The sequence below is a fragment of the Chelonoidis abingdonii genome, chromosome 4, assembly GCF_003597395.2.
Source record: "Chelonoidis abingdonii isolate Lonesome George chromosome 4, CheloAbing_2.0, whole genome shotgun sequence".
NCBI lineage: Eukaryota > Metazoa > Chordata > Testudines > Testudinidae > Chelonoidis > Chelonoidis abingdonii.
Window position 1 is genome coordinate 109756989 of NC_133772.1, and position 14576 is coordinate 109771564.

The 14576-nt window shown below is 48.7% G+C and overlaps 1 protein-coding gene across 1 annotated transcript in view; it reads left to right on the plus strand.

The window, feature by feature from the left end:
* The first annotated feature begins 2945 nt into the window (after window positions 1-2945).
* Window positions 2946-14576, plus strand: part of VSX2 (visual system homeobox 2) — a 40038-nt gene continuing 28407 nt past the window's right edge. The window contains exons 1-3 of the mRNA XM_032802022.1: window positions 2946-3366; window positions 4624-4708; window positions 8734-8857. Of these exons, the coding sequence (XP_032657913.1) occupies window positions 2946-3366; window positions 4624-4708; window positions 8734-8857 (630 nt within the window). The remainder of the gene's footprint in view (window positions 3367-4623; window positions 4709-8733; window positions 8858-14576) is intronic.

Consider the following 14576-nt stretch of genomic DNA (forward strand, 5'->3'; position numbering starts at 1 on the left):
CTCTCTGTGGGAGTGTTGGATAGGGACAGGGGCTTTCTGCACGGTATCTCATTCTCCCTTCTTTCCACCAGTACATTGATGGCTGGTCTAGCAGGACTTAACCCTAAGCACTGAAGTATAATGGAACTTTGAGCACTAGGCAGCATGCTGAGGGGAAGGAGAGAAAGCACTATAAAGAGCTAGTGCTGGTAGGTAATTGACCTCACTTTTCTTATCCAAGTATAACAAAACAGACTAGCCTTTGCCTCAAGGATGGAAACAGTTGCCCCCTACTGCATGAGGAATCCTGCTGCTCTTCATAAGGCATAGCAATTTGAAGCTGTAGAGCCAGATTCTGAGTGGTGCCTCTTGGGGGTGGGGTAAAGATGGCTTGAAGCTACCTCTTTGTCTACTGAATTCTGGCGCCCTGGTTGACCCAAGTGAGAGTGGCCCCAGAGGCTGCTTTAATTTAAGCCAGTATTAAACAACCTATAGGCTGCTTTGCTGGCTTGGAATAGCCAGTGTTAGCCACATTCCTTGCCATGCCTTTGGCCGGCTCTTACTCTGGGAGACTGTCTTCACCTGCTTTTTTTACACTCTCATGCCACTGGGGCAGTGTAAAAGAGGTGGACAGTAAGGGGCACAATTCTCAAGGTCTCATTCTCCAAATACAGCTCCCTCTTGCAGATGTCTGGACTTCCTTTCTGCCTCCCACAAACCTACTTCCACTTCTCCCCATCTCTCAAGTGCTGTTCCTGTTTAGTAAAAATCATGGGTAGGATGTTTGTGTTTTTTCCTCTTAAACCTTCAAGATGGGATGCAATTAACTCAATCAGGTGCGATCAAATTTTATCTTGATGTGTGTCTTCCTTCGGTTCTCTAGAATGTTGTATTGAAAAGCAGAATGGCCTGTGTGATGACTGGGACTCACGAAAACATTTGTACTGTGACCCATAGTTTGTGTGGAAGAGTGCAAAGGAACCTAGCAGGCTAATCTAGCCATTCCCTTCTAATTCAGTGAAATTGGAATCTCATCAAGCCCCCTTGGAAGGACTCCTGTAGGGGGCGGGAGCAGAACAGGGTACCGTATCTCAGAAGTGAAACTTTCCACCCAATAACTGCCAAGGCAGTCTTCTAATGTGCTGGAAAACACCCCACATCCGATGGGTGGTACTGCAACTGTTGACGCTTGAGGGGTGTAATAATATTTGATGGGCATAAACTTCAAGAAGCAGGGGATCATTAGGGTGACAAACATGTTATACCTAAGAGGCATTGGATGAAATATAGGCTTGACAACAGGCGATCTCTTCTGAAATTGAAGTCTTCGACCAAGGATCCTCTGAAGCCCAAGCACCAAGGAGATGCTTTGCCTGTTGCCCAGGCTCTGTTCCCGAGAAGCCCCAGGCTTAGAGGTTGTGTGGGTCGTCCTCTGTCTGCGCGTCTTATCTGCCTCCTTGGGTCTATGCTCTCAGCTGTATCTTAGGTCAAGGGCCACAACTCATTTCAGTCCCTAGCTTACCTCTGTTCCATACAAGTTGGATAGTCTCCTCACCTTTGTTGTTTACCTCAGAAATAATCATGTAACTAAGAAGGCTAATTCCGCAGCCTCTTTAGCTTCCTGCATCAATACCACTTTGTGTCTCTCCTTTCGGGGGTGTGACACATAGCACCCGCCAGCCTAGGCCTTGGCAGGCTCAGAGGTATGTGCTCAGGCATTTCAACTTCCAGTCGCTCTGATGCCTTCTTACAGCACTCCCACCCCACCACAACAATCCTTCCTGCCTCCAGGGCCGGCTTTAGACCAATTCCCCCGAATCAGGGCCCATGCCTAAGAGGGCCCCATGCCCAGTGAGAATCTCTTCCCTGGCTAGAGGCACCTTTTTAATTTTTATTCACCTGGAGGCGCTCTGGGTCTTCGGCAGCACTTCGGGGGTGGGTCCTTTGCTTGTTCTGGGTCTTCGGAGGCACTTCAGCGGCGGGTCCTTCAATGCTGCCAAAGATCTGGAGTGAGTGAAGGCCCGGCAGCCAAAGTGCCACCTAAGACTCAGAGCATTGCCCGTGAGTACAAGCCCCACGTTTTTTTTTTGTTTTTTTTTTACTGTTTGTTGTTTGGGGGGGGGGGGAGTCTTCCCTGCCATGGCCCCTTGGAAACTGTTCAAATTGGGCCCTGCACTTCCTAAAGCCTGCTTTGCCTGCCTCTATCCTTCCCCACAACCCTCCTCTAGCCGGCAGCCTCCCCACAGCACACGTTCACTATGGGCTCAGCAAGGCTTCCTCCCCTCTGGCTGTGTGGGGCTGCCCCCACACTGATCGTCCGCTTCTGCCCTCTGATCACACCCCCCCAAAGGCGCTAGCAGCTGCAGTGGGGCTTTACGCCCTCCCCCCCCCGCTCCACGTCGCTATTAGCAAGCGGACTGATTCATGTTTTTTTGATCGCTTATTTAAAATACCAGCTCTGAAGCCTGCACCTGGCCTTGCCTTCCCCCTCTCGCTGTTGCCTTCTGCACCCACCTGTCAGGCCTTGTCCCCGGTCAGACGCCACGTCCTGCGGGCCAGCGGCTGGCTGGGGTCGCTGGGCACCGCGCTAATATCAGTAATAAGACCTGACCCAGCTGATCCACAGGGCCCCTCTCTCGGCTCCCCCCAGCCACTGCTCCGATCTCCCCGCTCTGCCCCGCCAGGCTCCCTCCCCAGGCGGCCCCCAGGTCCTCGCTGCCTCCACAAGGTTCCCCCATCTCCTGGGCTCCCCCCGGACCTCGTGTCCCAGGCCACCTCCCCCGGCCCCTCCGCTGCCTGTGCTGGAGCCTGCCGGCTTTTTGGAATTCCTAATCGCGGCTGGCCCCTGTGATTGGCTGCTCGGCTCTGACCCCACTTGGGCTCCAGGCTGGGCGGATAAAAGGGGCCTGAGCCGGGGGCTCCCGAGCATTCCCGGGAGCGGGCACTAGGGACCGGCTGGCCGCAGCATGACGGGCAAAGCGGGAGACGCGCTTACCCACAGCCTGCCCAGCAAACCCAAACCCGACAGCGCGGCCACTGCGCCTGGGGCCGGGGCCGCGGCTGGGCCCAAGCCCAGCTCCGGGCCCACCCCGCCCAGGTGCACCGGCTTCGGCATCCAGGAGATCCTGGGCTTGAACAAGGAGCCGCCCTCTCACCCCCGGGCTGCCCTGGACTCCCTGCCAGCCGGGCACCTGCTCGCGGCCCGCTCTGTGCTCAGCCCCGCCGGGGTAGGTGGCGTGAGCATGGGGCTCTTGGGGGCGGGCAGCATCCCCAGCTTCTACACTCAGCCCACCTTCCTGGAGGTGCTGTCCGACCCCCAGAGCGTCCACCTGCAGCCCCTGGCCCGGGCCCCCGGACAGCTGGACACCAGCCAGACGGCCAGCTCAGGTAGGCTCAGGCTACTGCCCCAGGGCGTCCCCCATAGCCGGTCCGATCCCCCCCGGTCTCTGCCCCCGATCTGAGGAGTTGGAGCCAGGGCGGCAGGGAAGCCCGGGCTGTCCCCCCCGGGGGGGTGGGCTTTATTAAAATTCGTTCCGGCGCCAGGTGGATGGACTGGCGATGGGAAACCTCGGGCCGGCGGATGCCACATGGGGGCGGGGCTCGGGGGGCGCCGTCCCCGGGGCTTCCCGGAGCCGAAGGGGAGCGGACCCCCGGGGCGCCGGAGCTCCTAACTCGTTTGCGGGGAATTGGGTGCCTCGCCGTCCGTTTGCTAGACGGCAGGATCCGCCGGGCCGCCTTCTCCGGACCCGGCGGGCGCGCTTCACCCGCAGCTGCCCGGAGGAAAGTTAATAAATATCGTAATAATTCCGCCCCTCCACATCCCTCCCCGGCGGGGTCGTCCGCCCGCCTTTAACGCCCAGCCCGCAGCGGGAACACCCAGCAGGAATACCTACCTCGGGCGAGCCCCAGACGATCTCTGCCCCATGGCAGAATCGATTGTATCGAAATGCGGGTCCCGGCGCCCTGCACCAGCCGCTTCGGGGTCGGGGTGGGGGAACCCCGAGGGCCGGAAAGGCCCCCGGCCCGGGGAAACGAACAACCACCCTGGGCGGCGAATACAGGGAAGGAGCCGCCGGGCGGCTCCGGGATGCGCCCTGAGCCACGCCGGGAATAGGCCGGCGCCTCCCGGGTGAGCCGGGTGGATTATCCCTCCCACAGCCCGATTTTCCCCCGCGGCGGGATGCCAGGAGAACGGGCGCAGCGCGGGGATTTCCTGCCCTCTCGGGGCTTTTGTTTTAAAGCCGCCTGGAATCAAACCCCAACGAAACTGGCTGAAATCGGGGCACAGGCGCGCAAAGAACCGGCCCTTCGGAGCACCAGCGGCCGAGCCCTCCCCAGCCGCGCCCCAGAACAGGCGCTCCAGAAGGGCTCTGCCTCGCCCGGCCGGCCCGGGCGCTGCGGCTGCGGGATCGCAACGAAATCTCCGGCGAACCAACGAAAAATAAAGCGAAATCCCAGGGAGAGGCAAAGCAAGAGCCGTGCTAGCCCCTGGCACCCCGCGCCGGGCAGGGAGCCCCTGGCCTGGCCTGGCCCGGCCCGGCCCAGGGAGGGGGCGCCAGCGCCGGCTGCCTGGGGGCCTTTGCGCAGCTGGGAGAGGCGAATCCCCGAACCCGTCCTCAGTCTGTGCTGCGTTTCTCTTCCCAGACTCCGAGGATGTTTCCTCCAGCGACAGAAAAATGTCCAAATCCTCCTTAAACCAGAGCAAGAAGCGGAAGAAGAGACGGCACAGGTAGGAAAGAAGCCCGCTGCCCCCTTCCCCGCCTGCCCGGCTCCCCAGCGGGCGAGACCCCTCAGGGCTACCTTGGAGCCCCCCGCACCTCGTGGGCTCGCCTGCCTGCTCCTAGCAGCAGAACCTGCCCAACCTTGGCTGGTACCTTTAGGCCTCTCGGAGCCGTATTTATTATTTCTGTCCCCGAGGCCCTGTCGTGCTGGGCACTGCACAGAGGCACGGGATGGCGCAGCTCCTGCTCCCCAAAGATTTTCCGGCCTCGGGTCCCGATGGTGCAGTTGGGTCTGTGCATGAAGCACCTCGCGCTCACTGGATCCAGCTGCTGCACGGGGGCTTGCGTTGAGACAAAATGCACTAATTCGGTGTAACAGGCGATTGAAGGGGCTAGGGCTGAAGGATGAGGACAATAGCAGTAGGACTGTCTGGTTGCATGGATTTGCTGTGCCATTGATGAGTTTCAAATAAAAGGACGTTTTATTAAAAATATAAATAAACATGAATGCATGAGATCGGCAATCCCGAGTAGCCAGCCAAGGCTGCAAACTGGGTCCAACCTTGCCTTCCACCTCTATTCCACTCCCGTCCGCCGCCTCTGTATAGATCCATGCACCCTTCTCATAAGAGCTAATTCAGCCCATAGGAACAGGGGCTCAGATCTGAACTCCCTCGATAAAGGCGACAGGAGGGAGGAATCTAGGAAGGGAACCTTCTGCTTTTTGCTCCCCAGTCAAAGGAAGCAGGATTTGGGGTTTGATTATGAATCTCAAGAAAATTACCTGCAGATGGCATTTGACTCCAATTAAGATTCATCATATATTTGCTCCTAGAGAGGCACTCTGTTGAAAGAGCTGCTGGAAACTGGGGGGACGTGTTTGCACATGTGGTGGTTGTGCCCAAGAATTGAATGGTTTGAAGAGGAAATTAATAAAGATACCCATCTTATGACAAAATGCTGCTTCCTAGAGATCCCCTAACCTGTTCTCTTCACCAGAGCATTAAGTATCTGCAATTTAAACAGAACAACAAACTAATTTTTTAATTGTTGGCAGTCAGACTTTGTATTCCACATTATTGGAAATAGGTGACCCTTCCACCTATACAATTATGATATAGTAAAATATGGACTGTCCTAATAGGAGAGCTTTCCCACCAAATCCATAAACAAGAGAAGTGCCAAAAAGAGAGGATAAGTATTAAGAAATTTGGTCATCTTTATTAGTGGATTGGGAGGAGGAGGAGGGCTCTCCAGCCAACAAGGTTCTTTGAATAGTAATCTGATCCTGAATCAGTAACATACAATTTAGTATATTAAAATTTTATTGTAACTTTTTCATAATAAAAAAGCTTGTTTGTTTATTTATTTTTAAAAGTTACCCTCGGGGATTTATTCTCTATGGCTCTGGATCCTGGAACCTTGAAACCAGGCTACTACTTTACTCAAAAAGTGTCTACAATTTTTAGGTATGTGGGTCCCAGAGGCACCAATAGTTTTAAAATATTTCCTAAAGTGACAAGCCATTTACCCCAGGGCCACTAGAAATGGACTAGTCAGGTTATTAAAACTGGACTCTGCAATGCAGTAGAGCAATTTTAGCATCATTTATTAGGCAAATAGCAGTTTCTATCAATCACTTATTCATTATTAATAAAGTATTGAAGATATTCAACAAGAGGTAGAACAAGCTGCTAAGGTAGATGAGGGAAGATGGCTTGTTGGTTAAGGCACTTGCGTCACAGCTTAGAGATCTAGCTTCGGTTCCCAGCTCTGCCATAGTCTGTGGGATATTTTGCCTTCCTATGCCTCTATTACCCATCTGTAAAATGCAGCTAAAAATCACTGAGCCACATAAACATTGGACACTACAGTGATGGCTAGAAGTACCTAGCTTGATTCTGGGATTGCGATGGCCAGGGATAGTCAGGACAAAAGGAGGTGGGACAGCCGTCTATCAGGGATGGTTTAGGGATAATTAAATCAATCCTGCCACAATTCAGGATCGGTGGATTAAAAGATACGCTAGTGAAAGCCTAGCCAGGATGCTGTGCAGGAAGAGACTAAATATCCCAGGATGGGCTAGATTCCCTGCTAGAGGTTCCACCCCAATCCAGGGGGATTGACTAGTGACCTATGTGATGTACTTCCAAGTCAAGCAATTCTATGGTTACCCCCAGAATAAATATGGACTCATTTCCTTCGTGAACTAGATTGGCCTTGAAGATGGGTGAGATCTCCATTAGGATTGGAGTAAGGATCACAATTGGATCAGGACTAGAGATGGATCAGGATACTGGAAACAGGATTTGCATTTGTTTATAGTTTTCAATTTTGCATGGTAACAAACTTTTCATGTTTAGTGATTTTTTTTTAATAAGAAAAGCTTAAAACTGCCAAATCTGTCTGCTGTATCTGGGCTAAGTGACAACTGAAGGAGGGATTATGTATTGTGGCAAAAAGGACTTGGACTAATCAGATGTTTAAAAAGGGAAAATATAGGATGAATTTCAGGATATATATTCAGCCAGTGAGCTGCACTGGGCTGTGGCATCATCTCCTGATGATGGTAGAAGCCCCAAACACTTGAGGCATTTAAAAACTAAAGAATGTACAATAGCAAATCATCCTGTACTGGGTCCAGAAGAGAGAAACTGGATGAATTAATAGGTCTTTTTTTCATCCTAGTGTCCATGATCCTGCAAGAGCAGGAACAGAATCCTTCTAAACACAGAGCAGATTTAGGAGTGAATTTGAATAAAGATCTGATTGCAGACTCGGTCCCCTGCACTCACAAGCCCCTCTTGTTAATAATATTATTGATCTGGTGGAATCCTTAGGTTCTGAATGTTGGAAGGTAATTTTGAGACTGTGTTTGTGCTATTGGGAAGGCATAGGATCTTTTGAAATTCTCTAACTTATTTCAGTGAATTTTTTTTTAATTCTTTCAGGCACTGTATCTCCTGTCCTATGGTTTGATTGTTTGCTTTAAATGCAAGTCAGGTTAAAAAAAACAAACATGAGAATGCTAACTGCTGTGTAGGCTAACCACACTTAGAAAATTGGAGTTTCAAAGGGTTTGGACAGTCTGAGGCTCAGGGAGGATTTCTGGCAGCAGGGAGATGAAGAAGCTCTTGGTACCTTACTTCCCCGCTGCTGGAATCTCTTTGCATTCCCCTGGAGTTGTGCTCTCATCTGTCGCAGCTTCCAGCTGCTGATTTTTTTTCAATCCACCCATCTCAAGCTGAGAATTGGGCATACGGATGCAGGTTGGGACAATTGACCATTCAGGGCAGTCAGGAAGGATTTCCAATGATGGGTAATGGGTTAATGCAAATCAGAGGAAGGCAGGGATCCACTAGTGGGGGAGAGGTTTTTCTGGGTTCCTGTGTAGAAGTCGAGCAAGGAAACTGGCCCTGGGTTCATGGTTAGAGGTCGCGTGCATGTGGGGAGGAACTGGCTGGTGAAAGTAGTGAGGGCTGTGACAGAACTTTGGGGACTTGCTGAGGGTTAGGGATCTGAAGGGATTGGTTTGTCTGTAAGCAGGGAGAGACTTGGGAGAGGTGAGATGCTGAGAACAATGTCACTCCTTGTCCGTGCCTCAGTCCAATCTTTTGGAGTGTCTGTGTGGCAAACATAAAAGGGACCGTAGTGCCTGTAAATCAGGAAGTGGGGCCCTCTTTGAGGGGAAAAGAGACACTTCAATATCTTTTGGAAGAAAATAATGTCTGAGATCTAATCTAGAGATTAGTCATCTCAGTGATCCTGTTAGGGGAGAGAAACTGGAGGAGAGGCGGCCTAGGGGAGGAAGTGGCTGAAAAGGAAGGTGACTTGTGACTTTATAAGAACACAATGTCCTGGCACTTTCTGGGCTTTCTCTCAGCCAAGGGCCTGACCTTCTGTCCCTAGAAAAACAGTAAAACACAATCTACATACATTATCCAGTTTCTGAGATTTTCCTTTCCCTGTTTCTCCATCTTTGTGACTGTTCAGCTTTCTCTATATTCTGATCAATGAGTTTTACTCTCCTCAGGACAATCTTCACATCCTACCAACTGGAGGAGCTGGAAAAGGCCTTCAATGAGGCCCACTATCCTGATGTCTATGCAAGAGAGATGCTGGCCATGAAAACAGAACTGCCTGAAGACAGGATACAGGTAATTTTTCCTCTCTGGGCTCATAGAGCACCCCTCTCATCCCTCCCTTCCCAAGCAGCGTTTGTTCACTCTTTCCCTCAGGAGAGGACATGGCAGCTTCCAGAACAGAAATGGTCACATCACACTGAATAAAACTCCATTCCTCAGAACCAAAACCTCTAGGCAGTCATATTTTCTGTGCTTCTTTGCAAGCATCTGTTAGGTGTATGTGTGTTGCGTGCCCTTGTGGGTGTGGTATTTTGTATGTGCACTTGCATTGTGTGCTGCTGTTAGTGTGTGTACTGTACTGTACTGTCCTGTTTTGTGTGTGTATTTGTTTTGTTAACTTCCCTGGCGCCTGCCACAAGGTACCCAGGATAATGGATATATTTTACAATAGGCAGAATAGAAAAATAACCCCAAAATGAGGAGCTGCTGTACTGAAAGAGTTCAAAATGGTCAAAATGACCTGGATAGCCATGCCTTGCAGCTCCCAAGGGTCTGTGTGGACATGGTTAAAGAGGAAACTCCACAGACACCTGGTCCCTGAACTAAGAAATCCCTGATCCCAACCCACTACAAATTGAAGCACTGACCTGGAGAACAGCCAGTCTCTATTCCCTTGGAGACACATAGGTGGGCTAGATCTCATTGTCTGAGGGTGCATCAGATTGCCTAGTGTAGCCCTGGATAAGATTGTTTTATGAACTCAAGTATGGATGAGTTTCTAAATAAGGCATGTGTATGCGCCTTTTGTGTCCTCTGTGTTGAACTCTCCAAACAGGCACTTGTGGCTCCCTAGGAAAACCTTTTGGGGCTGATTTTCCATTGCATCCCTGTTAGAGGGGGATTCCCTGGATGCCACTGAACTGCCAGAACAGCTCTCTGTGTGTCAATGCCCTAGCACAGCCTTTAGCATAGGGCATGTCAGGGTGGGGAGGGAAGGGGTGTGGTTGGAGAATGCCAACCCAGAATAGCCGGAGAACAGCAGACAGCCCATAGGGGTGCATTGAGGCCAGAACAGAAGCTAGAGAATACTTACGACTGTTGCAACTAATGTCAGAGGCAGTGTAGGACCCTGACAACCTGAGAATATAGGGATCACAAAGGTAGCTTAAAGCCACCTCTGCTTTCCCTTCTCCCCCACCTCCCCCAAAGCACAGGAACAAAGTGGCAAAGTATGGAGCCCTGTGGCTTCCCTGTGTGTGCTGATATGAAGCTTCTGGGCTTGCAGCGTTGAAGGTTGGCCTTGTTCCCCTGCATACCTGTGGCAGCTACTTCTCTAGCTGATGCAGCTCGGCTTCTCTGTGAAGGGCTTGGCCTGGGTTCCTCTTTGTGCCACACTAAACTGCATGTTTTCTTACTGTCCCCCTCATTCTGTCAACCGCCCCATTGACTCAAATCTGCTCTTTCAGTCTGTGCCTCTTTCAGTGACTTTTTCCTGCACTCAGGGGACCAATACATCATTACGTGGCTATTTCTTCAGCACTGGTAGACTGCCCGTTCCATGGGTTCACAAGAACCTTAGAACTCTTAAGGATATAGTGCCGATGCTGTAAATCACTGAGGTATAGACTGGGGGGAGGGAGGGAGTGGCAGGGGAGAGGGAGGAATGGAGAGTTTTCCAAACCAAACAGATTCACTTTTTTTCTTTGCAATACAAATCTTCCCCCACCAAAGGCTTGTGCTAATCAAATGTACCATGTTGATAAAATCAAGTCCCAATCCTTCTATTGTGCTGGCATGACTCCTGGTGACCTCACTGCTGTTATCCTAAGCACTAATTTCCAGCAGGCCTGAGACATGATTAATTGGCTCCTTACCAGAAATAGGAATGGCTAAAATAAGGTCTCTTGTTCTTGTATTCCACATTGGGATTTCACTGATGGATAGGTCCTGATGCTTCTAGTAAGAAAGAATTGGATAGAGAGCCAGTTGGATACCTCTGGCTTTCTGGGATGTCGTCTCTGTGAACCAGGGTGTAAGAGGCCTGTGGGGAGGTAAACGTTGCTTGCATTCATCATCTGGAGCTAGATTAGAAAGACTATTCTCTGATTTCCCATAGACGGGCCTTCACCCTTTGTTTGTCTGGGAATGAACCTTAGCCATGGACAAAACCAGACTATTGAAATGTAGAGACACCATTTACCGATCACATCAGGCTGATAGGCTGGGATTGACCAATATTTTTGTGTGCTGCAGGTCAAGGCTGCATGTGTAATGTCAATATCTGGGTCATTTTTGTGATGATGTGAGCCAATGTTTTCATCTGTCTTATTTAGTAGCTGAATAGAGCTTGACAATTCTTTCTTTCACTGAATTGCTATTTATATTTCACTCTGTCACTATCCAGTGAGAAACTGTTTGGCAACTTCTGTGCCACAGCTTGTCATTGTTGTGGTCTGCCTACTCAACTGGAACTGGACTAAACCCATCTAGTAGGAGCTATAGACTCTGTAACAGGGGTGTAATAAGCATCAGCACCGGTATCCCAGGGGGATGTGATCGTTAGGGAAACTGTGATGGTATGGGAAATGGTAGCTTTTCATGGCATTATTGCATGGGGAATCTGAGCATCTCGTGCCAGGACAGAGATCACAGAATCCCATGAGAGACTCCTAAGAGATACTGAAGGAAAAGGGCAGGTTGTCTCCAAGGGGCCAGTACAGGATTGCTCCTTATTGTATATTTTCTAGTGTTCCCCTGGCTGCTCTTTCGTGTTATAAGCCTCCCCACATTTCAGGAAGATGATGCTAATGCTTGAAAGTGCTCCTTGATATTTAGCCTCAATACTCTCTTTTTAAACGTTATCCAGTTACTCTCCTTTGTACCAGCCCTGAATAATCTCTCTTTCTCTCACCAGCCTTGGGATTTACACCCTCTAAATAGTGATGCACTGTCCTCTCCCCACGAACCTCTACTCTCCAACCTTTAGTCATTGCTTATCCAAGCTATACTATCTTGTTTTAAATCATTCCTCATAAATCAGTCTGTCTAACCCCTTCATCAATTGGTTGCTCTTCTCTGAACTCTCCCAGTTTATCAGCCTTTCTGGTAACAGGATCAAGAGCCTACTGGAATATACCAAATGAGTTTACACCAGTGCTGTATAGTGAGGGACAGGTACCTTCTGCACATCTCTCCTCAAACTACTGTTGGCCTGGTTTTGATTCCACATCACATTGCAGACTCCTATCTGTCTAGTGGCTGTCTGCTATCGCTCCGAAGTCGTCTTTGGACATTCCTGCTTCCCAGGTTTCCCTTTTCCACTCAGTATTTTTGGTTTCAAATTATTTTTCCACTTAACATATTAGCTATGTTTTTTCCTAAACTGAATCTCACCATATTCCCTGCCCATGTTTCTAATCTTTCCAGGGCCTTCTATATTTCTCTGCCCTCATGGGATTTGCAGCTCCTCCCAATTTAGTACCATCTGTGAATTTCATTAACATGCTGTTCACTCCCTCTTCTAGATCATTAATAAAGAAGTTATATAACACTGACTCTGAATGCCAACCCCTGCACATTCCCACTGGACCCATCTTGCATATTGTCATGTATGAGTTTAGTTTTGGAGGTCACAAGCAGAGCCCAATATTAAAATAAATATAAAAATTAATGGAAAAACGGAAATAGAGTGGTGTACAAGAACTATTCACACAAGCAATACCTGTAGCAAAGCACCATGAGTTCTTAACAGGTATCAAATACTTCTCGTTTCTGGTTTTAATACATTATACTGCACTCAGTAAAAATATTCCCAGGTGTCCAGGTAATGAGATAATATGGATAGTAATTCTTTAGGGTAGCAATTTTCCTCATTGCGAGGATGTCCCATGCTTTGCTGAAGCAGATGCTCATAGAAGAAACATGAGGATTTCCTCACTGGGCAGCATTAGAAAGTCTCCTCTGTCAAAAGGAAACCAAGGGAGGAACTAGTTTCTCTAGCAGGTTCTCTCTCTTATCTCCTAGTAACTTGCATTGTGACCATTTCACAAAATATCAGGATTAATGTGTAATCCCATCACACATGTTTGAAAGCGCCTATAGCAGAACTGAAGTGACATTTATCAAAATAAATTGAGGCCAATCTGTATGGGGTGAGGCAGGCTGCTACTGGGTATGCACATGTTAGTACATAGTGGGTGTGTCTGCACTGCAGCTGGAAGTGAGATTCCCAGCATAGGCAGGTAGATTTGCGCTAGCACGGCTTCAGGTAGTGCACTGAATGTAGCAGTGTGGACGTTCCAGCTCAGGCTCTCGAGCCCACTTGATCTCCTAGGCTTCAGAGCCCAAGCTCCAGCCTGAGCCAGAATGTCCGCACTGTTATTTTTAGCACACTAGCTTGAGCCCCACTAGTGCAAGTCTATCTACCCAGGCTGGGAGACTCCACTCCCAGCTACGGTAACATAAGAGATGAGTTAAGAGTCTGGCCTCTTCCACAAAATATAGTCACTCTGTCATCAGGAATCTAATATCCAAATCTACCTATATACTTCTTAAGAGGGCGGATCCTGATCTCTTAAATGTATTGTGTGGATTTTAGATGCATTTAAATTCTGGTTATCTAAAATGTTATATTTTCCAACCCTGGTAAGCCTCTTGTATTCAAAGTGGTATTGCCCTGTAAAAGTCCAAGTATGGGATTATTGAAATAATGATATATTGGTGTAATTATACTGTTGCATACTGATCAAAGGAATATATCTGACCAGTCGTATCAAGAAATTGGGTACATCTAGTAAGACCATGCTGGTCTTTTTTTGGATGGAGAGTAGGATAATCTTCTAGGGGAAATGATAAATTATTACAGAGGGAAGAAGGGAATGGAAAGTATTTAAGAATTCTGGCAACTCTAGTCAGTATAACCTTTGTATGGTGAGTAAACAATGTAATTATATTAGAGCAGATAAGAGATCTTTATAATTCTGTATCAAAAAAAAAAAAACCCATCGGTGGTTTAGAGTTTCACAACTTAACTGTCTAGCAGCACTATTGGATTCATTATGAGAATAGTGCCGATACTGCCCATGCCCTTCCAAACAGCACTGGATCCCTATGGAACCACAAATCCTAGAGACCCCATTTGAATACATCTCTTCTCTTACACAGTCTAATTTTTATCTGCCACCTATCAAAATACATTTTAATATCACCCTGCAGTTGTTAAAGAAGTTTAACTGAGATTGGGTCTGGAAGAATTGGGGGAAAGTAATTAATTGCAGGGGGATGAAGAGGGAAGTTCATACTAATAGTGTTTATTCAGGAAAATAGAGGTTAAGTATATTCTAGTTATGAAAGATTGTTTTCTAAAGTGCAGGGCTAAAGGAGGATAATTCAACTTGAAAAGGTCTAAAGAGTCTCTGGGTACACAAACTCCAATACTGAATTCTAATGTTCCAATGTCTAACTGAGTTGGAGCCCATGAGAATGGGCCACGGGGGATCTCTTAAGAGGTGAAACACAGAACCCGGAAGGTGATCAGTATCCCTGATTTCCCCCCCCCCCGGAAATACAGTTACTGGAATGAATCCTTTTGAGCTAGAGGAGCCATAATAAAAGAAAATGACAAGTGGCAGCATATTTAATTTACTGAAGGCCAAGTTTTTGGACTCAACCATTATTAAAGAGCATGGCTGTTGAGGTCTGGTACAATTGCCATATCAAAGTATGGAATTTTGGCTCCAATTCTATCACTCAAGGCTAGAAATGAGGACTGACTACTCAATTCAATCAATGG